The sequence below is a fragment of the Paralichthys olivaceus genome, chromosome 17 (genome assembly GCF_024713975.1).
Source record: "Paralichthys olivaceus isolate ysfri-2021 chromosome 17, ASM2471397v2, whole genome shotgun sequence".
Lineage (NCBI taxonomy): Eukaryota > Metazoa > Chordata > Actinopteri > Pleuronectiformes > Paralichthyidae > Paralichthys > Paralichthys olivaceus.
The window spans coordinates 8264495-8290520 of record NC_091109.1 but is presented as its reverse complement, the minus strand read 5'-3'; the positions used below and the strand labels follow the sequence as shown (position 1 = coordinate 8290520).

The following is a 26026-nucleotide window of genomic DNA, read 5'->3' as shown; positions in this document are numbered from 1 at the left end:
GAAAATCAAAAGCAGTATGTGGCACAGCACATGTGATGAGCTGCTTTTCTGAAAAATAATTCTTCAGTGTGTGTTCGTATGCATGTGATTTCTCTCTGTGATAAATGCGTAAATGCAAGTTAGTAACAGTAACTTATCGCCGCGCTAAGTGCAGAGCGCGGTTAAAGTCCCCTCTTTAGTGTAAAATTAATTCAGTTAGAGCGTGTTTACCTTTGCTAGAAGTTGCCACGCGATTCCGAAAGCATTAAATTGGCCCTATCGAATTACAACAGCCGTATTGAATCAGGTGCTTTGATTTTGCTCAGCGCTGCTCTGTGAGAAAAAAAATAAAAGGTGGCTAAGATTACATAGACATCAAATAAGCTGGAAGGTCGGGGAGAGACTTTCATGCGTTTTCAAACAGACGGCAGCAGCATTGGAACTCTGCAAAAAAGAGAGAGAGAGAAAAAAAGAGAAGAATCATTCCTGGCGTGTTTTCATGATCTTTTTTAATTTGGTGAAAATTGACAAAGTAAAAGAGAAAGGTATTTTATGTTTGAAATTGTAATATGGTTTGCAGTTATTAGGTAAAGTAGGGAAAGTAAATGTAAGAATTAAAAAAAATGACAGACTATGGAAGTTGATCCTGGCCTGATCAAAATAATTAATATAATAACACTTTTTATGTAAAAATGTAGTTAGAATCAAAATAGAATCCTGACCACACTGTAGTGCTTTCAGAAAGTTTTACTTTGATTTACTTACTTTTTTAAAAACAGAAGGTGTGACATGTGTAAACTGATTGATATCTTCATTAGATGCATTCATGCAGAAGGTATATTGATATTGGCTATACCTCAAACAATATCATCTATATTTAGTCGACTGTTTGAACATGAAGTTGTCAAATCACACCTGCTGTCACAGCCTGATGTGTAAATATTACAAGTATGTTCTGTACTCAGTGTGTTTCTGTACTCAGTGTGACATTTGTACATTTCATAACCTCTGCAAAACCTTTTCAATACATTCCTGTGCATTTATTTGACAGGGTGAGTAAAGGGCTTTCGACGGTGAGGTGCAACAAAATGAAGCTTTTGCACGATTCTCTGACGATCCCCACGAAATCTCACTGCTCCTGAGCGCTTGCTCAATAATGCACGAGCATCTGATTTGCACGTTTGTGTCGGAGCGCTCCATAAAAATCTCAATGAGCTCAGTCTCCGGTGGCTCAATAGATGGCAGTAATATCCCCCAATCACTGCAGTATGAATAGTCATCCCACAGACACACACACACATACACAGTGAAGCACGTGCACAGATGCAACACAAACACAAAGAGAGCTCTAAAAATACCACAAGAGCCCAGAAGAAGTCACACACAACAGTGGGGGAGATGGGTGAGGGTCTTAATTGTTCAAGCCAAACCCTGGCACCATATCTCTCTAATGATTTCTCTCCGATTAGGTGAGGGCATACAAGCATTTAGCCTTCAGCTCAGAGATGCTGTAACGTGTGTGCTTATACAGATGAAGTCAGTAGCAGGGGCATTAGGGCTCCGACTCAGAGCGATCCTTACAACCTAAAACAGAAATGTCTCCTCTCACTGAACCTGGTGACTGCTCAGTAGGAATAAAAAAAAAAGCACTATGAATAATCGTGAAAACCATTTAATTGTGTTCCTTTTGTGCGCAGCCTGCATGGGGTTCTGTGTTCATTCCTTTTTTTTTTTTGTATTCGCTTTCCCTCCAGATAGTCCCTGTGTCGTCATTTATTGGCAGGATACGCTGGTAATCATTTGAATTCCCCAAGTATGTTCAGAAGATGTCAGGGAGTAGTCTCTGATCTTGTTTAATATGTGACCAGCAGCTATAAATTACCAACTCCCAGAAATGAGGAAACATGGGTTCTTTTTAAGTCTCCGGGGAGAGCTCTCTCTCTCTCTCTCTCTCTCACACACACACACACACACACACACACACACACACAAACCCTCCCCCTGTGTGTGTGTGTGTGTGTGTGTGTGGCCAGTCCCCTCCCCTTTAATTTAGTTGATTTCCAAATAAAAACAAACCTGTGACTTTCTTTTCTTTTTTGTTGGAATAAGCAATTTTGCTTTCAGCCTATTTCATTTCAATGCTCCATACGGGTAGACACACACCTTGTGTTATGCTTTCAACAAATTTGAACCGAGGTGTATAGAATTCTCTGTTTATATTTCATACGTCCCTGTTTTCTCATTAAAATCAAATGCTGTGAGCCACGATGGAGAGGGGAAAAGAACAAATTAACTAACTCTCTGCCTTCTGCGTTTTGTTGTGCAGAGAAAGAAACTAAAACACCTGGTGACAGCATGAGTTTGGTTTGGCTTCAAATTGAATATTGTGGGAAACCAAATCAGTTTGAATAAGAGTTAATAGAATGATTTTCTTTAAAACTACAAAATTAAATGTAAATTCCCTTTTTAAATTTGTTATAGACATTTAAGTCCATATTAATACAAATGCAGATCAAGTGGCTTAATGGGAGAGTAACTTTTTGAATTATCAAAGAATTAAAGCTGTAATGGACTAAAGAATTATTGACTTTCTCATAAATTCGTACTTAGTTTGAGTTTATTTTTTAGTTTAGCCGAGGCCACGAGGCTTTGCTGACTTTGCTTATGACTTTTTATGCTAACATATCAACACTATAAACCTAAACAAGTTTAAAGCTTGAGCAGAATCAATCTTGATTTCCCCTGAACGATGTGTGACGGGTGCATCTCTATCTGTACGTGACGTGTTCTGGGCACATTTTGTTGTCAGTGTCTGTCTGGTTGATGCCATGCACATCACTGTCTGAGAGGCACAGGAACCAGTTGTCACCTATGTTGCTTTTCTTTCCTCATGTTTGAATTTTTGCGAGGCTGAGGCGGGATAATGAGTGGTGAGACTTACTGTAGGGAGAATGTATACTCCTCCATCTCCTCCGTGGAGAGGTTCTCCACTGAATGCCGCATCCTCTGTTTGCCTGCTTGCCGAGGCGGCGCGCTGCCGCTGCTCATGCTGGGGCCGCAGCTATTTGTCTTCTTGATTGGCTTCTTCTGTGAGGGGCAGAAATCGGGGGGGAAACACATGCGGATGTCATTTGTAATCAAAGCAGGAAACGGGCCTTGGAATTTATCTTGGGGGATGCACACGGTGACAGTGACAGTGTGCGTGGCACTTTGGAGCCTCTCCTATATCTCAGCCGCGCCTCAATTGACACGAGACAAGGATGACGGCGAAATCACATACGGCACGCCATCATTCAAGCTGAGTTCATTTGGGAAATGTGTGTACAGTGACGGTGGCGTTAAATATGTGATATTTGAGCAGCTGGCACTGTTTTTTCCCCCACACAAGTCGTTTACTGTCATCGTTATAAACACAGTCAAATGGAGTTAGGAAGTGGGGTTTTAAATATTTCACCAAGGTACTTGGGAGCTGATATTATTTGTTAAGCCGCCAACATGTTAACGGCTTGCTTTCCCTGGCCCTGTCAGTCCCGCCTGTGTTGCCCTTGGGTGGGCTTAGTGCCTTTCTGCTTGAAGTTGTGAAATACTCACTGATGTATGTTAATGAGATCCACAGTTGGAATAAGCAACCTCTCTCTTTCTTCCACCCCTGTCTCACCCTAACTCTAATTCTCTCATTTATTTTTTTTCATCTTTTCCTCTCTTTCCTTCTCTCTCTCTCTCTCCTCTCTCGGAGATAAACTAGGCCTCAGAAGTACTGAATGGGCAGGGCTCCATAAAGGCTCCATCAGTTTTCATAGGGCAATCTTTGCCAAAGCAAGCTTGGATTCCAGAGTGATGATCACAATAAAAAGGTGGAAAGGAAAGGGGAAAGAAGGCAAGAGAGAAAAAATGCCCAAGATATATAAACCGCAAAGTTCTCTGGTGTCTCCCCACAATAAATTTAATGCAATACCTTAAGAACAGATTCTGTATATAGCTGAATTCCTGCCCTGTGGGCAAAGTGGTCGCCTGGAGAAAATTCATTTTAATTAGGCCTGCACTGCAGGTTGAAGGGTTGAAATCTGATCCCTAGCACTCCCAGGCTGGGGCAGGTTGGAGATCACACCACTTAATCATTAGACAACTGGGTTCCACGCCACGACTTTTGACAGATTTAGCAAGGTTTTAAAGATAGGGCCAAGAGGAGAGAAAAAAACCACGGTCTACCGGGGCTGCAGAGAAATAAAAGCTCATATCAACAAACTCATTTATTTAACAGGTCATCGCTGATTAATGGCGGTCTGAAGAGCCTCGTACATCAGTAGTAGGAGGTTAGTGAGAATAAAGACTTGGAGGGACAGAGTGTGTGTGTGTGTGTGTGAGATTTGATGCTGCTCATAACCACACCACAACAAAAGGCCACAGAGGAAGGACAATGGCAGGGGCAGACGGGGAGGCAGCGATGTCAGATCTGCACACAGAGTCATTTTGCAATAACTACTTCAAAGTACGGCAGGTAACATGCAGGCTTTGATTAATTTAGCTTAAGTCGTCTGTAGCACAGGAAGAGGCGTGTTTAGAGTGACTTAAGAGAGCGAGGGGCCTGCTGGCATCGCTGATTTCTTAGAATTTGAGCTGCTTTGGCTTGACAAGCACATCAAAACGGTCTTTGAAGGCCTGAAAAGTACCTGTTAGTGTGAAATGTATTTTGACAAATCTTAGATAATAAGCCAGGGAGGTGTGTGCGCAGGGCGGGGGGGCTCGAGAGGGGAAGGGGAAAAGGGTGAATACGTTATTTCGAGGGCGGGAGCACTTCCACTTAAATCACAGTGTTACCTTGTAGTGGATTCCGCCCTCTGCTTTCACCCTGCCGCACGGATCGCCCTTCTCTCCTGTGTTCCCAGAAATGGCTCCAGATGAGGAATTCTTCTCTGCATCCCAAAATAATACAAAACAAACGGGAAGTGATGAGCAGTGAGTGTGCACGAGACGGAAAGGTTTGTGTTTGTTTTCATTCACAAACCACATCTGGTAATTATAAAGAGGATCAGGGGTGGTTGAGTAATATTTGTCTTGAAAAATCAGAACTAGAGTGCAGTTGATAAAATAAAGGATAAAACCAAAATAACAATAAATAAATGAATAAATATCCATAAATGCAATGATGGAAATATATTTTGAAATGTGAACATAATAGAATTACCCAGAATAATATATGTACATTTAATTTTGCAAAATGCTAAATTGAGCTAAAAATAATGCAGGTTTAAAAAAGCAGAATAAATAAGGAAGAACTTAAAATCATGTTGTGGACTAAGAAAGCAAATACTGTTGCACTTGCCTTCTACTCTGAAACAGTTATTGTGTATTGAGAAATGGAGTGTAAACTTATGGATCTCCCACTGCACTGTCATCCCTTTATCTCAGAGATGAACCTCCCCAGCCTCAACCTTCTAATGTACGCAATTTGAAATGATGTAAATGAAAAAGAAATTAAATTTGGTTGTAATACATTTACCCATTCTTCTCTGCTTTGGAAAATTACTTTTGAAGTGTTTTTTTTTTTTTAATCCTCACCCTCTTTCCACCCCCCCCTCTCTATCTGTCTGACTTTTTTCTTATTTTGCTGTAATTTAAATGGTAAGCGGCCAGATGTGTGTCTCATGCTTGACGAGTCAGAGATCTGCATTATTTAGCATATTAACATTCGCAGAATTTAAAAAAGGGTTCCTGCGTCGCCTGGAGGTTGTAATTAAGTAAACCTTAGCTTGATACATGTAAAAATCTCACTGTGTGAAACTTTGTTTCCCCCTGTGGAACAAGTCACATCTATATAATACATATGGAAACCTCTGCGATGATATAATTTATCCCCTTGCTTTGGGATTTAATTTATTAGCAATAATAATTTCAACATAGGCAACACAGAAATCTCTTTGACAGCTGAGATCTTCTTGAATGACAGAAGCCTGTTCACTAAATCAGATTTTATTCTGGCACAGATATAATTTTAATTACTACCACATTGCTCATAAACATTTGAAGTACTGTCTTTTCTTTTCCATTTACAATATAAAATTATCATTATTTTGTTTTCTTTCATAATAATTTCATAACGATGACACATTTTTGTGTCATTGTTAAGATTCCAATAATTATTATGTATCAAGTGTAGTGTAAACATAGCTTCTGTTAAATATATGTTTTAAAGTGCTTAACAAAACTACATAATAAATATACGAAATGTGAAAATTTGATCCTTTCTGTGCTTCCTGAATTAAAATTTATTGGACTCTGTGCTTCTAACTTTTAAAATAATCTGAAATTACTTTTTTTCATTCAAGTTGAAGTGCATTGTTTTATTAGTTTATGGCTTAAATTCTTAAAGTTAAAGTGCACTTGAGCGAATATCACATTACAAAGTTGACGTGTGTTTCTTTGCAGACAGTAAGAGCCACAGCAAAACAGCCCTTTGCCAGCTGCACACACACACATACACACACACACACACACACACACACACACACACACACACACACACACACACACACACCTCAGCTTCTATTAGCAACAACAACTCACAGACTCGGACCACCATGGATTAGAAAGCTTTCTTAGAATGTACCAGCACACAAACACACACACACACACACACTCATTACACAAGGCCCCACTTGCTAATGGGCAGAACGCTGTGGAACCAGAATGAGCGCGGAGGCAGCATCGACAGCTTCGACAGCTAAGGGCTACGTCCATGAACTAAGAGCGCTGGAGCTGCCACAACTCCAGCCTCTCCGGGCACTCAAGGCCAACAACAAACTCCTTGTTATCCCCTTGCGCTCTGAGCTGTGTTAAAACCGGCACACACAAACTCATCCAGTGCGTACACATGCACCCACACACAGAAAGGCATACAAACAAAAATATTAATATTGCATACATGCACAAACATTTTCCAGGGTAGAAAGTGAGCGTAGCGTGTACCTCACAAATGCATAACTCAACAGCTCAACACACCTCTTTTTCTCCGGCTTCACACACAGAAACAGGCCAAGGAAGGAGAGAAGCCCGAGGGCTGTAACACTGTCGAGCTCCCATCACCGTGTTGCTGGTGAGATGCAACCAAGCCGGCGATGGCGGTTCTCGCTCACCTAGGCCCCTAATTGCCTGATGACTGGTCCAAAGTTGCAGAGGAATCGGAGGTCAGTGACTCACGGATTCCCCCTGAGTCCATATCTGGTGTTTGGATCTTGTGTTAAGGTTGTTATGATCCAGGGAGGACTTGGTGTTGCTGAACACAAGAGCATATTTTCTTATGAGCCTTTACATTTTAATGACAATAACAGACACGCAATCCATACTAATATGTATATTTGACGGCTGTATTTTCACTCACTGGCAAAGTCTGTCGCTCTTTAAAATCAGAAGTCTTCATCGTGGTCAGTGAACTAAACTGGCCCCACTTGCATTTGGGAGGCAAGAAACTGTCGCTTTTGCTTGTACTAGCCCTGCATGTTGTGTATTTGTCCTTCTGCTTTGTTTACTACACCCACTGTGAGGGTTCACATGTGTATCTCTGCAAACCGGCTTCAAAGGTTGAATCCATTCGCTCGGAATCCGGACATTGTTGAATTAATTGGCGGGATGCGGAGTGCGACTGATTGAGAGGGTATGACGTCACGTTGTGGTTTGAAAATCTGATGACTGGGACCAGCCTAGAGGGGATGACATCCTGAAAGTGCAGGGCAGTGCTCCAAAGAAGACATTAGATGAGGAATCCTCGAAATCACCATCTGTGCCCAAAGGGGTGGATGTTACCATGTATTTTTAACAAACAAAAAAAAAAGGCAAAGAGATGAGGCAGCGATACAAGCATGGCAGAATCCTCTGCGTGCTCATAGGGATCTACTAAAGGCGGTCATGAAACAAGATGCTAATCTAATTAGTCATTTGGGTTCATACAAACCCAATGTAACTGGATCATGCAGTTAATGTAGAAGGTCACTTAACCCATTGGGCCTCTAGCTAATTTCAGTGTTAAGAAGCCAGATACACTCTAGTATCCTTGGACGAGTCATCTCAGGTAATTCTGAATTATCATCGTCCAATGGCAAGTTAATATGAAACAAAAAAACTCCCATCAAACCAAATGAAAACCTGTCAGTTATTATCTTGGATTGGGATGTCAGATTTTGCTCTGTAATAGACACCTCACCGTTCACTGTGATTTTTCAATGGGGATTAATTAACTTCAGGCCTCAGGAATACAAACTTCCAGTGTTACTGTCAAACTCTGCTGTGTGCACGTTATTGCACTGACAAGAGGTCTCCATATACTTGTCCCGAGTTCTGAGACAAATGGGTAGTGACGAAAATCCTGCCGTCACATGCACAGAGAAAGCGATCTCTGCACAGCACACATTAGAAACAGAGGGGCATGAAATGGGAAGGAAATGCCTGAAACCCTCAGACTTGACAGAGGAACAGGGGATAATTTGCTCCTCTTTTCCTCGCTGAATTGGATTTCCATTTTTGGCTAGGTTGAAGTTGTCTGTCCAATCGCTCCCTTCAACCTCCTCATAATCTCGTCATCTGCAATGCCGTAATTCACTCCAGAAGTAATGCAACACGAACGGATCTGTATGCAAATGAGACACAGACGTCAGGTTGGCTTATAGGGAACGGCGTGGACGAGGTGTTGTGCAGGACACCTTTTGATCCAGTATTTCACTTACGGATAGGGTTCACTTCCCAAGCAACCTCCTCACCTGGTAGCGATGATGTGTGTCCATGACGACCGAGGCTGCGTGTAAGCCTGGGCATGTGTGTTAAAGAGGTGCCATTTGCCTTGTGTGGCAGAACCCATCGTGAGCGACTCCCTCCCTCGCTCTCTCTCTCTGGAAAGGCAGTCAGTTTGTTGGGGACACTTCCCTTGTGGGCGTTAGGATCTCTATGGGGGGTCACAGGTCAGCCGGCGGAGGAAGCGACAAGCTGTGAAATGTAAAAGACCAATTTCTTCCACATGTTTCAATGCTGGGAGAACACTGCCAAGCTGTCAGCCGGCATCATGTTTAAAATGGGCCAGGGTGCTACCCAGCAGACCTGTCACAACTCATTTGTAATTAAAAAGCCTGTGTGATGTTTAAAGCAGAGCACCCCAGAAACTTTTGAGGACTGTTAAATAAAGATGAGCTGTGCATGCGGAAAAAAAAGAAAGAAAAGAAAAGGAAAAAGAGGGGGAGATGTATTAATAACAAAGAAGCTAGCCAGTCGTCTTTGTAGTAGATCAATACCAAATGAGACTGGATTTGATTTCTGGCCAGGATGCTGGACGACTTGAAACTAGGTGGGAAACAAGGAAAGCGTGTTTTTAAAAGAAGGAAGTGGATACAATTACTATTAACAGAAGTCATTAGCCTCCTCCAGATGTGGTCACGGTTGTGGTGTGACCTTCTGCGGACCACCAGATAAGTAGGACAACTACGTCAGGATCATTCATCTACACAACTGATGGACTGTTCACGGTCATGTTGGATCACATCCCAGCATACACTGAAAGGAGTCCATCACAAGACTATAACACATTGTAATCTAATCATATACACACCCGGGATTGTAAGTTTCAAACCAACCCGACCTCCACGTCTTTGGACTGTGGGATGAAACCAGAGCCCTCTGAGGAAAATGCAGGGGAAACACACGCATTCCAGGGCTGGGCCGATTGCTTCTATGCTTCGAAATCTCCAGATCAATATTTATAATGCTGCATTTTAATTTATATGTCTTCCTTTGCCATTATTTTTAAATGATGTGATATTATTTCATTTGTTGTCCTTTATTTGAGATTTTGTACGATATAATTTTCTTTCTTTTATTCTAGATGCTATTTTTAACCTTTGATGTATTCTTGTTTTTGTCCTCTTTGTGAAGCACTTTATAATTATTATTAAAATCCCAGTAGCTCAAAAAATTTGAAATAGATATAGACAATATATAAGAAGATATATCAATGCTAGCAAGATGTTGAAAAAGACTGAGGATAATTTCAAAGTTTGTGAAAATGACCCCCAAAAAGTTTATGGCCAAGGAAACTGACACATAACAAATGTACATGTTTGGCAATTTTGGCAAACTAAAACTAAAAAGCTTAGCCTTCTTGTAAGTGCTACAGTGCTGCATGCAAACTAAGTATAATGTTGTTATCTCTGTTCACCACGTCAAAGCCTCTGTAGCTTCCACTTTATATATATTAAGGAAAGTCCCAGACTATTTTTATTTTGATGGAACACTATCAACTAGTCAGTGTTTTTTGCTATTTAAAATAATTTCATCATCTGTTCCAGGATAAGAAATTAAGGTAATCAGATTACATTTGAAACCAGTAAGAACATTTTAAATTGGACAGATTACAACTTCAAATACAAAATACTTTTTTTCATCAATATGACTCCAACACTCTGTCATAGTATTCAAATATATAATAACAATTTGCATCAGTCAAGTCAAAAATATTTGTAATTTATTTAGTAAATTTGGTGCATTGTCCTGTATGTGTATGTAAGAGGTCCAATATTTCTCAAATATATCATTTTAACCTCTCAGATGCAAGACGCATTATTAACTGAGTAATTACCTGCCAATACTAATATAATACAAGTATAATAAGAACATTGAAAATCAATAGTTTGCCAGTTTACTAGCTGAGATAATGTGTTTGCATGTCATTGTACTGCAGCAGGTTTGTTAGAAGCGGGTGGTGGTGATTAAAAAGCCTCATCTGAATATGTCATAAGTCCATCAGCTGCGTCTTTCAGTGTTTGTGCTCGCTTTTCAAATATTTGCTTGAACCAGCACTAATGCTACAGTGTATCTGTTGGATTTTTGCATATCATCTAACTGAGGAAACATCCTGTGTTTGATGTCCTCTGTCTGTCAAGCTTGACCTACTGTCTCCAACCAACCCTACCCTGCAGCACCTCAGCAGAGTGCCGCTCTTCAAGTGACGCCTGCCATTCTCCTCATCCCAACGCTGGTGACATTAGGGTGACATTTTCTCCCCACTGTGTCATAGTTGGGGGTTCACGCGGTGGATCCCTACCTGGCAGAGACGAGGAAGAGCACGCGGAATCAGCTGACAGGTGGAGAGGAGACCCCCGGTGAGAATACACCGCAGCGGGCTCTCCTGCTCCGCTGCTGGGGCCTGCGTGTGGCTGCTGTTGTGGGTATAAGTGGGAATGAGGATGAATGAACTGGGTACAAAGCTGGGGCTGTGATGAGGGCTGGGGCTGCAGTGGAAGTTGGCTCTGGAGTGGGTCATGTCGGACGTCAGGTTGGGGCACAACTGTGGGGTTAGCAGGGGGGATCAATACAGTGATGCCGTGCTCCGGCCCCCTAGACGCTCCTGATGGGAGCCTTTTAACCTGGAACACAGCAAACAAGAAGGGGGCATGTTTGTGCGTCTCTGCGTGTTAGAGGGCAACATATGGGTTCAGTGAAGATTAATATAACCTCTTCATGTTAATGCCATCAGTAGTTATGTTCATAATATTCCATTGCATCACCGACGTTTGTGGGGAAACAGCATGTGTGCATAATTACACTGCAGGTGTTAGTGATCAACCTGCAGCCATAGCCAGCTATTAGTAGCTTTCATAGTGTGTCATAATGTCATAAAATAATTCAATTAAGAGCCTAATTGTGACGAGTATGAATGTCGTACATGCTATTCACTCAGCAAAGATGTTCAAAAGTACGGCTGTTTACATCTATCAGAAATCAAAGCGACTGTAGACAACAGTGATGATAATACAAACAACATGTCACAGTCAGAGGGACAAATAAAGAGACAAACCCCAAGACACAGAGCTTTGTTCTGGCTTTTAATTTGATTAAGATGTTTACTAATCTAATCATTGCATCCGGTCAAATGCATCCAGGATTGCATGGCTAAAAAGATGTGGTTCTTGTTTGCTCTTTGTTTGCCGTTTGCTCTCTGGGACCAATTTCCAATTTCTCCATGAAGGCTTTGTATCATAGAAAATCCAAACCCCCCAAGATCCACCACCCTGCCTCCTGAATAAAAGGGTTAGGGTCAGAGTTGGGGTAAACACACACACACACACACACACACATATGCTCGTCACAACTGTAACGTATTACTGCACAGATCATAAGCATAAAATGCAAACACAACAGATAAGAATCTTCAAAAGAAACATACACACACACCTGAAAGTACATGTTGCACAGCCAGTGGTCGAGATCAGAGGAGAGGAGGCCCTCAATTTTTTTAAACTGGTCCAGTTGTGCATTGGGCTCCCCCCTGAGAAGAGGTGTCTTGAACCTGGTTTGATGACAAACAACCAGTAGTTGTCACTGCACAACCTGATGCATGACTAAAACGTTTAGTTCAACAGGTTGTGCTACTTTTCAATTTTTTTCGATAATTTTGTGTAATTTCATGCTAGAAATCATTGTGGTTAAGTGACCTGAAATATCCTTGAGGTGCAACAGCTCATTGACTCACCTGCCCTGCACTAGGCCGAGGCTTGGGCCACAAACAGGAAATGCCCCCCACGCCACCACAGAGCTGACGTGGTTGCTGACTCCCGGCAGAGCGATCAGTTGGAATATCAGCACCATGGAGGGGACAACCTCACAGGCTGCAGGTAAAATCTGCAGAAACATAGAAAGGTGCAAAGTCATTCAGCGTTTGCACACTTACGCAGAGACATCGACGCAAGATATAGAGTGTGAGACGAGTTAGCATGCAAAGACTTGCACGAAGCCAATGACAAACAGAAACACGGAGGGTAACTAACAGGACGGGAGCCCTCAGGGAGCCACTTAATTACATCCTAGACTTGAATCCTCCTTCAACCTATTTCCATGTTCTTTTTAAGAGCTTTCACAACCGCCATTGTCACCCGTCCAACAAAACAAATTGCCTAAAAGGAGATGTTTTGAGTGATAGACTGTTGGCGGCAAACACAGGGCGGAAGAGAACCTGAGAGTGCCGTTGCAGTCTGTGGGGTTTACCGTTTACTGGATTTGTGATGGAGCGAGGCCGTCATAAATCAAACTGATGATATTAAAAGTATCTTGCACGCAGCAAAAAGTGTTAGTGGTTATAGCACTGGATGGCAAACACTCTTATTTACCCAGAGAGTGGAGGCTTCGCTTAAAAATGAACTGACAGTGAGGCGAGTGCCACTCCATTCATCACCGGGTGGAAATATTTTATCCGTTTATTAGTTGTAATGGAAAAAAGCAGAGGATTTGTTTTAACACATAAATCATGTGTGTCCCTCCCGCCCCCATACTAATCTGCTGTTGGTGTGCACCTGAGAAATGATGGGTAGTCGCATATGACTCAGGACACAAATTTATGGCATAATATCACGGATTATGGATATTGAGGATATTTCATATTATTAATTTACTGTGAGAAATATGACCTGCATAAATAGTGATTTGTGTGCGTGTACGGGTGCATATGTATGAAGTGCCTGCATGTAGACATTGGCATGTGTATGGTGCAGGGTTTGTAAGACTGGATCATGTGAATCAGAGGGTTTTCTCACTGCTGGAAGAACGTCTTTAATCATTACAAATGTCCTGTTTATTGCAAAACAGACTGTGTTCTCTGTTTTTTGCTAAAAGTGAATATTTCTGCAAAAAAGGAGGGAGGAAAAATATGGCAATAATTCTGAAAGATGGTGAAACGCTTTGTCGAATGTCGAAAGACAAGACACAAACACACTTCCTCGCGCATCATAATTTTTACCCTCCCTCGCTCCTTCTTCTTCTTCCTCCTCTACCATCTACATTTGGAATCATATCTTTGCATTCAGTGTAAAAAAACTGCAGCTCAACTATTCTTGAGCCTACTCCCACCCCTCGTTGCCACCCCCATCCCTTTGCCGGCATATCCAAGACATCTCCAACTGAACTGCACTGTTTCTGTCTAAATCCAAAACCTAGACAAAGGGTGAATGGGAAAAAAAAAACAGCGACAGAGAGTAAAAGAGAGGGAGGAAAGGAAAATAAGCTCCTGGCTTCCTCCTACCATCAGTAATTCCTCATTTCCTCCTCAAAGGCACTGCGAGCACTCCTGAAATCACACGCCACAGTGTGGGCAAGAGGGAGAGAAAGCATCCGGGCCAATCCTGATAGTCTCAGACAAATCTGATCAGCGTTTCCACAACTGTCAATGAGGAAGACAACAACAGGTCTGTTCTGTAAAGTGCGCCTGAGCGTTTGTGGAGGGAAGGAGTAAAGTAAGAGTGACATGAGGCTTTTACCACGCCGTACTTAAACCTTTTTTTTTTTTTTACCCCTGAATCAGATCCCAGGTCTGCATTCAGTTTATGCCAGGTTTTACCCCGTCCTTTATGTTTGATGGGAGCTGGAGACAATATTATCTGGATGCTCTGGCTCGGTGAATACGCCCACCAGCGCATTGACAGTGTCCATATGTGCTAAAATGCTCCAGCTAAGGCCTTTTAGAGTTGCCATCAGAACAGTGACGGAGCCCTCACTGAGCCTGAACAAAACTCCATGGGATCAGGAGGGACAGTGGATTAAGTGGCTTCTGTTTCATGGATCTTTTGTACTGTGCGGCACACATGAATGAATAAACGCAGACAAAGGTTTCTAATCCACTGGTCAATTTCAACCATCCAGAATTAGTGTTTTTTTCTTCTGCAGATTCTATAGAGGATGTTTTCCTTCATGTCTGGAGGTTTAGGAAAGAAGTTGGGAAATGTGCACATATATCAATAACTTTGGTTCTTTAAGTTATTTATTGCTTTATTTTTGCTTTGGGGAAAATAGGTTGGGACTTTTTACTTTACTTTTACTTTTATACAATTCTTCTATACCTTACATACAATATATCTTCTATCTATTCTCATTTGTCCCCCCCCCAACCTCATACCTCTAGGTACGATCCAGCTCAGCTAAGTTACAGATGTTCAAAGACACGTAGAGACACTAAATTTTTCACTGCATTTGTACTTCATTTTCATTCCAATAAAACACTACTTTCTTATATAAATGAATAATTGATCTTGGGTTTGATTTACATGCATGGATTAAATGTCATGTTTGAAAAGTTGTTGTTTTATTCATATGGAGATTGCTGGAGAAAAAAAGAAAGAAAGAAAAAAAACCTAGAGGCTGTGTGTGGCATATTTTCATATGCCGTCTTTTACGACAATATAACTTCTCATAACCCTTTCAATCTAGAATCTGCTCCGTCTCAGCCGCAACTGATGAAACCATGGGAAACAGTAAGAGGAAGAGGTATTTGGAAATACTGTGGTTTTGTCATATCAGCACAGTATGTTTTATTGTTTGCTTTTATCTGAGGGGACTGTTTTTTATTTTTTTTTTAAGATTTTTCAAAAACTTTTCATTGAATTTAATATAAAAGGCTTCAAGCATGTCATTGTAAGTCAGTGTGTTTTAATTCAGCGTCCCTAAATGTCAAAATTGCTTTCAGATGACAGGTTTATATTTATTCAAATTTTGGGGGGGATCGAAAAAGAAAAAAGCACACTGTTCAAAGCAGCTTCCCCAAGCAACATATGAAGGGTTTCTAATTTAGTCACGAATCACAACATGATTCTGTTCTTCCTTCATTGACTAAAAACATATTGTCTGTTGAAAATCTTAATCTAGGATGTCAGTGCAGAATTTATTTTTGTTTTTATAATTATGTTAAAAATGTCATGGATTATCTACAATTTGTCACACTGAAGCTTTGACTCCTTCATTAAAGTTCAGGTATTTAATCTAAATTCAATATTTGTGACGTCCTGAGGAAAAATACTACAAGATTCTTGTAGTCCCACCTCTACCCATTTGCTCCATCAGCTACAGATTGTATTCTTTAAAGGTGGTTTGTGGTTCCTGAAACACTTTTGATCCTCTTCACGTCCCAATAGCCATCAATAGCCTGTTCTAGGATTACCGACACTAGCTTTAAGATCTTGTGCAGGCCTTAGTCGATCACAGGTTGGCAGTCTATCATAGGACTAATAAATAGAGATCAACAACCATTCACAATCATACAGTTCAGAATCACAAATTAACCAAACTTGTGGAAATACTCCCTGATCTGAGGGTTCGAACCAACAACGCTATGAGGCGACATCGTTAACATTCAAAGATCTCGCTCTCACCATGAGCAGGTTCTGGTTAATGTGCAGGTAAGTGTCGTAGAAGCGGCCCCGATGCTCGACCGGCTCAGTGGTCAGAGCCCATTGTTGCTCCTCCTTCTTACTGTGCCAAGCCAGAGCTGAACCCCCGAGACGACTGTAAAGGGACACGCTGACAGCATAGAGGCCCCTGGGTAGTTTGTCTCTGGCGGCTCTTAGGCAGCACACGCACACCTCCACAGGTTGGGGAGTTCTGCTCTGGTTCATCTGAAACACAAGTGCAGACCACAAGATTTGATTGTAATATCTTATGAACTATTTTTCGTACCCTTTCAAGACCATAACGTCAATACACTGCAAATAAAAACATGAAAACATAGGACTCAGGTTTTGTTACGGCAGACAGTTTTTCTGTATTACTCAGTCTACAGTTTCTATACAGTAACTTGGCTCTTCCATCATCTCACAACCTTTAAATAATGAATTTTTACACAGAAAAATGTGATGATATCATTCCTCACTTTTTGGTTGTCATCCTCTGTTTCCTTTGTCCAGCTGCACAGTCATGTACTGTTTATAAGACATGACCAGTGCAGCTCCAGGCTTCCATCCACTGATCTCCATTCAGCCGTTTAGATGCCTGGCTCAAGCACGTAACTCACTAACCTTCACATTCAACCCTCCTAGAAATTACATTTATATACATATAAACCAACAGTTCCCTACAACTACATTCTCTTTTTAGTGCAGCTAATTGCACACACTCAGTATTATCAATACCCTAAATACATTTCAACACTCTCCATGAATTATTCTTAAGGGAATTGGTGAAATGTTTTGGAAGCTGAGAGAAATTCATAAATCTGCTGCTTTGTGCAGACCTGCGTCCAGACTTGGCACATGTCCTTCCACCAAGTTTCATGGAAATCCGTTGTAGTTTTTCTATAATCCTGCCAACTAACAGGAAAACAAAGATGGACCAAATGCTTAGGGTATAAAAAGTTGAATAATGTTCAATAGTGTAGTCACTGCAATATGATTGGGTATGTTTTGCATAAAACAAAAACATTGTCTATAAATGTATATATTTGAGACATGTTCAGTATTCAAATATTTGCAATGTGCCAATTTCCTTGAACAATTTCCTTGGTTTTTTTTATTAGCTTTTCTGTATTTAAGTTTAGTTGTTAGGCTACACCAGCGACTTATCTGGTTGTTTATTTTGTTGACATGTGCCTGTTCTATAGGACCTACAATCAATAATCTAATAATAAAGGATAAAACTTTATATTGAATATGATCACAGAAAAATAAACATATAGTTACACATTTTACATAATCATATATATTAATGTTACATAGTCAGTCTTTCATCCCCTATAGCATCTAATGAACTTTATCGATTGCAAACAAATAAGACAAACAAAACATTAATTTTTTCCATTTACTTAAATAGCAGTTTTCAGTTGTCACACTAGTTTGACGATCTCTCCATCCCAAACTTTACTACACACAGAAGAGTGATGAAACTGTCTCCATGAAATCTATTTATCTTGATCAACAGAAGACTGTCCCATTATAACTTATTCTAGCCTGTAATCAACCCAGCCCAGCCCAATCCTATTCTATCATACCCTATCCTTTCCTACCCCACCCTATCCTATTCTATCTATTATTTCAGAAACATACTTTTCTCTTTTTGTCTCTACAGAGACACGTGTCCTGATACGTTGATGTGTATTGTCGTCAGGCCCCTACTGAACAAAAACAAAGTCTAATGTTTGTGTACAGTATAGTTTTGCAACCTTAGAGTTTTCTTACCCCTGTTACAGACACACCTCACACACATTTGCCTAGCAGCAGCTTGTGGTGCCCAGTACTTTCAGCAGTCAGTGAGGGGGGAAGGTGTGTGCTTAGCCCTGCAGGAATGCCCTCAATCTCCCCACTGTGAGTGTCTTCGCATGCCAAAACAGCCAAAACATTTTAGGCAAAAGTGAAATTAGTGAAACTGGTGGCAAAGCAGTTTAGCCCACACATCTCCAAACCCTTTCGCTGGAAAGAGATGTGTGCATGCAGACTGGAGAAAAAAAGAGAAGGGGGAGGAGGAGGAGGAGAAGGAGAGGAAAGAAGCAAAGAAATAAAAAATAACATCACAATTTGCACTATGTGTGATTTTAAGACGTATTGTTATTATCTTGCCAGCGTGTTTGCATAGGCATCGTGAGAGACAGTCAAGACGTCAAGGCGACGGTTAAAGGTGAAGTGAGCCAATTTTCCATATCAGAGGTGGTTTGTTTGCCCCGAGCCTGAGTTGTGCCTAAAGTGCCATAACATTACAGCACTCCTACAGATGAGATCAAAGGCTCGAGCGAGGGATCCTCCGTGGTTTTTGCTGGCAAGCGGCCGTCCTCTCGCTGAAACATCTTTTCAGGGCTTTCCACACATTGACTGATCACACAAAATGTGCTCTTAATAGAGACAGGAAATGCCACATACAAAAACTTCCTTTCTTTCTAAGTATGGGCTAATATTCAGAGATTAAGCTTTCTCGTTAATTATTTTCATTTTAATTAGTAAATCTTAATTAACAATGAACATTTACCCTTAAAATTTTTTGGCTTCGGAATGAAGGAGGGGGGTGAAGAAAGGAGAGAATAAATATGACAATCTTTTTGGGACCTCCAGGCAGGATTACTGATGCAGGCTGCCTTAGTTATTAAACACATTCTAAATTAAATGCCTTCATGAATTTTGCACAGAAATATATTTTCATAGTTTTGCATGCCAAATGTGACATTTTATATTTCAGATTCATCTCGCTGCAGTAATTTTAGGAAAATGTCATATAAACAAAGATTTTGTCATTTACCAAAGGAAATTACTATGCGTGGCAGGGTTGTCCATTGGTTTCTCTCTCTCTCCCTTTCTCTCGTTCCCTCTCCCTCCTTTGCCCCTTATTCTGCCTGCGCCGGTTGTTTCAAGTCAGCAAGCCATAAAAAATCTTTATCTCAGTGAAACACAGCAATTTGGGAGATAATCGAATGGTGACTGGGGGGCACAAATGCCAGTCTGAGGAATTATACCACAATCTCCCCTGCATTTACAACCTTCCTCAAAGCCAGTTGTCACCCTGGAAGGAAAGCCCCCGACTGAAGATTCATTACATCTTTAAGCCAGCACGGTGGCATGGCAGCCTCATCCCCAGATGCAGCACAACAACACACTCCTCCCACAGCTGGAGACGCTACCGCTAAAGCTGCATCTTCCTTCTTTCCCACTTGATTCTCCTTTCTCTCCTCTCTCTCTTGGTTCCCCCTTTTCCCCTCCAAAAAACTCCCTTTTTTCCTCCTACTTAGATAAAAAAAACTACAGGCACACAAAAAGAAAAATCTTTATATGCTGTATAAAAATAATGGGATTGGATAGGTAGCGTTTTGTATAAGCAAGCCTTTTGCTCAGTGTTGAATAGTGCTTCCTTGTGACAGTGTGCCTTTGTGTCAGCGTGCACATGCAGTGCCCACTGTCATGAAAGGAATGAAGGAATAAAAATGCTAGATAGTGGAGAAGATAATTTCTCATTTTCTAACATGTCCCATTCAACACAGCATTTCACATAATTTCATCATTTGACTGTTTTTCAACAAAAAACCCTTTTTCTATGATTCGTAAACACTTAAGAATCAGCGTCTCCTCCTGTGAATCCTCCCGTACGCAGATTAAGGAACGTGTCAGTTCCTATTTGTGTGTTTCTCAGTCCACAGTCACACCTTACCTGCCACATGGGCCGTGACGCCGGAGAGGAGGATCCTGGGAGCTCCGTCATCTGCTCAAATTTGGCCATCGCCTCCTCTTGGCCTTCCCCCAGCACTCGGAGTGACAGGCTTTCGGTGATCCTGCCGCTACACACGCGCACACAGGAAACCCTTGTAACTGCCACCTGCAGTTTGGACCCCTCTGTTGTTCCAATCTGTATCAGCTGAATCTAATAAACACCACAACAAACCACCCAGCCCCCCTACCCCCCCCTTCCTCGGCCTTTCAATCTTATCAGCGGTAATGTAATAAGAGGTTGCTTCGCTCTGTCTCCTCGCCACCTCTCTTAATTCCTCAAAATAAAGCAATATCACAGGGGCCCCGGCCTGCCTGTGACTGGGGATAAGATGCCTGTAAAAGGAAGGATAATTCAGCAAATAAATGCTCGGCATCAAAGGCAGGCGCTGGCTCTTTCTTTTCCTTTTCTCCCTTCTCTGTGTTCGCCTATCAAAAATATTACATGTGCTTTCATCAGTTCACAACAAGGCACAGTGTGCTTCCTAATGCAATTACTCGACCTCCATTAAATCAGAAACAGTGGAAACAAATGAATTACACATTTGTTACAAAACTACAAGTCAGCTCCGCGTCTCTCGTCTTTATTTTTTTTTTCTCTCTCCCTCTCATGCAAGGCTTGGGGAGAGAAAAAAGTGAAATAATTTCTCATTCAATTTCAGGCAAATGTAGCCCTAGGTGATGCATAGAAAGTCTCCCATGTCTAATAGCCACCCACCATTGATATCAGAAGGAATTTGCAGGGTTCAAGGCTGTCGAGAGGAGGTCATCTCGCCAAACTCCGAACCACATTCATCTGACAGGGCTGGTGTCTGACAACCACCCACCCATAAAGCAACCAAACACAAGAGGAGATACTGATGTGTACAGTAGTTTCTTGATTTTATCATGTCAGCCGGCATGGTAGTCCATAATTACTAAAAACTTAAACATGCTAAGCCAATCGCCCGCAGGGCTTTTCGCTTTTGAGATGTGATGTGTGATCTCTAAAGTGGATGGACCAAGAATTGATGCGCCTCCAAGCCCAATGACATGGACAGATTTCTGTGCCCCCGAGCCAGACTACCCACAATGCAATTCCCGCCGACAGGAGAAACCATGCAGAGGATATACTGTATGAATTACATTCCTTCTCGGGTGTCAGCGGGAATACAAATGGTTTTCACACAAGTAATGATTACAGTCATGTGACATAAATTGTACATATGGAGAGAAATATGAAATGGGCGGAACGTACCACTGGAGCAGCGTGTTCAGTCTGGGATGTGGCGCTTCTCCTCCCGTTTCGTCACTTTGTGAATGGGGCTCCTTTGAAATATTAAAGTGGATATATTAACAGATAGAGTTAATGCATTAACTGTGATTCACATTAACAGCTAATTGACGGTTTCAATTTAAATGGCATCACTCTAAATTATAATGTTGGTTATTAATTTCTGTGGCTGACTGTGAATACATATTTACAAGCTAAGTTTGTAAGCATCACAGATTTGTTGTTATGGACAAATGCAGTGATTAAGAATTTGGATTAATGACTTTTGCTCATGAAATGTTAATGTTATACCTATAACTTTAAAAACAATACATCTTCATATAGTTTATGGATGTTTACCTTCACATTCCCAGTGAAGAAGTCTATTAGTTTCTTCCTTCTTGTTGCCCACTCTCTACTCTTCATTGGTCCCTTCTGAGCCACTTGCTGGAAATACATGTAAACACACATGCACACTTCCTTTGGCTGCCGCTTTACGAAACAGTGCCGTGCACCATAATGGCAGAATTAACTCAGGGAGCAACTGCAATCTGCAGGCGATCTACACCGAGCCAGACCCTAAAGACATGGAGCGTTTGATGAGTACTTCTGCCGTTTTTTTACATTCAGTCAGCACATTCACTCTCGCCCATTCAGACGCATCGACACTGCTAAGTGACAGCGTCTCGCTCTGTAGAGGCTTTGTGCGGCAGAATAGAGAACGGAGAAAAACACTATTATTTTAAAATAGATGTGAAATCTCTGGTGGATAATGTGTTTTCAATGGGAGGTGGGTGTGGAAACAGTAGGAGAACGCACACATATTGTGGCAGAATAAGATAACGCTGATCCCAATACTGATACAGTACACCATGCCACTGATTATCCAGTATGGGAGGATGAGTCAACTGTTGCTGTGGCTTCCAACTGATGATAAGTCATTGTTGAACCTTTTTCTATTCCCCAAATGACATTTACTTTCTATTCATATAATTGGTACTCCTACTCTCCTTTCAAGTGAGATTAAAACTAAAAATACAGTGGATAGAAGTTCTGTATTCTGTTTACATATGCATTAATGTTTGGGTTTCATTGCAATCAAGATTTGCCCAAACAATGGAAACCCCATTTTTCTCATATCTTGAAATACAAACAGTTGATCTGAAAGAAGCTTTATATCTTAACGCGAGTTCACAAAATCCCTACTCCCCAGCTGGGAACAATAAAGTAGTCACGCTCTATTTTTTCCTGAAAAGACCATAAGGTAATTCAGAAACAAATATGCATAATAATGCAAAACAAAGTTCAAAGACAGAAAAAAATAGTGTCTGCACAAATAAATTGATTTTGTGAGGAGATCACAGCGTAGATTAAGAAGTTGAAATCCATGCATGGATTTTAAACCGAGAATGAATGAGTTATATAACCTCTGAAATATATGTTCCACAAAATAAAATAATTTCATTCAGCTTCAGTTTATTCAACTGATATGTGAATTTAATGAAAAATGAAATGCAGGACTTTTAGAAAGGTAAAGAAAAATAAACAAATATAGAACAAAAGAGAAAAGAGAAAAGAAATTATTAAGTGACAAGCGCATATACACCACACAAAGGCTTCTATAACCAGACAAGAAAAACAGATAAATGTACGTGCACACATGCACACGCTCCATGTCCATTAGCCCAAGCGCCTGATACACAGCATAATGGACATGGCTGATGTGTTGGTGAGTATGGGATGATGACACAGATATTCCTCTTTGTGGCCCTGACCTGCTGCAGTGAAAGGCTGCCAAGCGTGATCATGTCAGGCTGCACACGCTCCCTCAGCTGCTGGGTGTAGTGGGGGATCACCTCCTCAGCTATCCTCACTGCAAGAAGTGACATAGAAGCAGCGGATGTGTCCACATATTATATTTAAAACACAAAAACAATAACTGCAAGCATTATGTGTACTTTTCACAATTCAAAAATTCATTTTATGTGAAGAAAACACTGTACAGAGACAAAAAATGTATGCAATGTCCTGGAATGATAGAATTTCATGTATCATGTTTGCCCAAAGAAATCCATTTTATGGTAGTATGGTACTATAATAGCATGATACTATAATAACACAATGCCTCTCCGTAGGAAAAGAAAACAAATAAAAGATAGCATTACTTTTTACAGTGCTCTCTCTGCCCATTACCATCCTCCCTGCTTCAGGTCCAGCTTCCCCTTCCAGCCCACCAGCCTCAACCTGGGTTTTGGCAGTGGCGTGGGGCTTGGAGGGCCCAGAGCCCGAGGCATGACCACCACCGTGGAGCATCAGTCGCCGCTGAAGCACCGGATCACCTGACTTCACCTCCAACACCTCCTCATCCCCGGAGGCTTGCAGTGTACCTGGAGAGATACGCATCAGTGGGCAAGCACAAACACACAACCAAAAAAAAAGAGAGAGAGAGAGAGAGACACACACATGAATCAGCACACATAAACATTAGAACACACAAACACAAACTGATGGATATGTATATTTATCACATCCACAAATGGACACAGACACAGACTTGAGGCCTTTGACGGCCTCCAACTCTCTACACACATTACACCATTAGATACAATACATGGCAGAAAATAAGGATAAGCATAATAAGAGCGGTTAAGGTTGAAATGCTGATATGCAAGGACTCACAGGGAGATGTAATATCTTTTGGCACATTTACAATCCATGATGCAACGCTGTCTCCTAAAAATGTTGCTTCTGTACAACTTAACAACAACAACTAATATGTTGAGTTGTAATTGGTATCTTCATATAAGCAACCTACTAAATACCCAAAATGAACAACACATTACTCACATCAACACAATCTTGTTGCAATAACCTTCCAACAAAATGTTGATTTTAGAAAATAAACAGAAAGTTTTTTTGAGGGACAGGGTTGAATATAGAAAAATACACAGCACTTACATAGTTAGTCAGGTATAAACAAACAAAGACAATTTGGATCCTAACTATATAAAAAGTATATCCAAAATAAAACTATTGGTAAAAACAAATAAAAGAGATAATTAAGATATAACAAGGTAATACAGTCCTCAAATCATTATAGAAACCTGACTGGCTCCCTAATGCTGCAAGACTATATGAGAACTTTATTTTATATAGTTGTGGCTTTAGGCTATTTTTACATTATTTAAAAAAAAAATCTTACGACCACTATTTTTATTTTCATTTTAACAAATGTTTGATTTTTACTATTCAGCCTCCCCCTCGGATTTTGTACACAGACACCAGCCTATAAGAAAGTTTTCCTCTGCGTGGTGTGTGAACTAGTTTCTACTTTAGTAACCTAGAATTCATTCACTGAAGGCAGAGAAGCATCGTCTACTGTAGCTAACGTGCTCGCTGCATGTCTCAACAGTTGTGCCGTACTGTCTTGTCGGTAGAAAGTATTTAGGTAGCCTATTCTTTGAGGATCTGCGTATTCATCGTGTGCAGTCCCAAATGTGTAACAGCCAAATCTGTTATCACTGCCTAATGCTTTTCACAGCGAAGATGATATCAGCGCCTAATGCCTTACAGAGAACTAGAATGAACAGAATGCCAGTTCTGTGGTCTTTCATCTCCAAGCCAAAGCAATAGAATTTATTGAGATAAAAAGGAGGAACTGAAGATCTTAGACAGACAGACAAGGGATTTCTCCAGGATTTTCTTTCTGAGAACACGTCTACAGCACTGGCCACTGTCCATTTCATTAATACTTTGTCTTATTCATGCTCTTTTCTTGTGAAACGTGTAAGGTGCTTTGTGACAGGCTGTAAAAGCAAAGACAAAAGCCTGAGAAGCAGTCACAAGATGTCAGAATCAATACTGACATGCACTGAGCTGGTTCTACACTTGCAAAGACTCGCAGCCTGCACCAGTGGGAGGCATCCATACAACGGCGTAAGGTGATTGTCTTATATTCCGTTGTAGCTCGGTGAAGTGCTAACTGGCAGACGCCGCAGTTGGAATCCAACAGTACAGAAGTGAGAGCTCTCTCTTTCCTTCCCTGTCTCTCAGCCTATTGCATGGAGGAACTGTTAATCCAAGATCCTCTTTACTTTTTCTGTGGGATTTCATGAACATTCCAGGACAATGGATGGGGCTGCTAATCTCGGTGGTACAGCTAAATCCGAGACAATGCCAAATAATACGAGTCTGCTAAATTCCATTGCGTTGAAGCGGGCCTAAACCCATCACTTGTGCACTGGAATTACAAGGGAAATGTACGTTATGTCAACAGGATCTGGTGCGACTGTCTTCACCCAGAACAATGCAAAGCTTAAACCACCTCAATGTTGCCTGGCTGGCTACATATTTAAATGAAACTGAGCTAATGAGAAAAGACACGCCTACTGCGAAACAATGGCAGTGCTTAGAAAGCACCGACTTCTGCGAGGGTTCGTTTCCAGTCGTAGTCTTTGTTCCATGTTCGTGCTTCTTTCGGTGTTAAGAGGAAGATGTAGCATCTTGTTTTTGTCTGGGTTGTTTATGATTTCACTGTCTGAGCTTTTCTTCAAGATAATGTACCAAAAAACTGCAGTCCTCAGTGGCACTACTGTGGTAACTGTTTTAGATTTGGCAACTGTGATCATTTGGTTTTATACTGATAAAACATTCGTAAATTTAATATCTGTATATAGTTATGAATGTTAATGTCATTGCTACTACTGTTTTTATGCTTCTATAACCTTTTGCTTTTTTCATTACCATGCTTATATTTTTATATATATATTTTTGTAAGCCTCTTACAATTTAAATGTACCTGAGAAACAACATTTTTCCTATG

At 41.0% G+C, this 26026-nt stretch overlaps 1 protein-coding gene across 1 annotated transcript in view; it reads right to left on the bottom strand.

Moving 5' to 3' along the window:
• ofcc1 (orofacial cleft 1 candidate 1) overlaps positions 1 to 26026 on the bottom strand; it is a 78369-nt gene that overhangs the window by 47162 nt on the left and 5181 nt on the right. The window contains exons 5-15 of the mRNA XM_069513105.1: positions 23370 to 23591; positions 22827 to 23077; positions 21565 to 21696; positions 21190 to 21260; positions 19897 to 20023; positions 16149 to 16391; positions 12488 to 12636; positions 12190 to 12304; positions 11060 to 11381; positions 4798 to 4892; positions 2921 to 3066 (exon numbers count right to left, since the gene is read on the bottom strand). Of these exons, the coding sequence (XP_069369206.1) occupies positions 2921 to 3066; positions 4798 to 4892; positions 11060 to 11381; positions 12190 to 12304; positions 12488 to 12636; positions 16149 to 16391; positions 19897 to 20023; positions 21190 to 21260; positions 21565 to 21696; positions 22827 to 23077; positions 23370 to 23591 (1873 nt within the window). The remainder of the gene's footprint in view (positions 1 to 2920; positions 3067 to 4797; positions 4893 to 11059; positions 11382 to 12189; positions 12305 to 12487; positions 12637 to 16148; positions 16392 to 19896; positions 20024 to 21189; positions 21261 to 21564; positions 21697 to 22826; positions 23078 to 23369; positions 23592 to 26026) is intronic.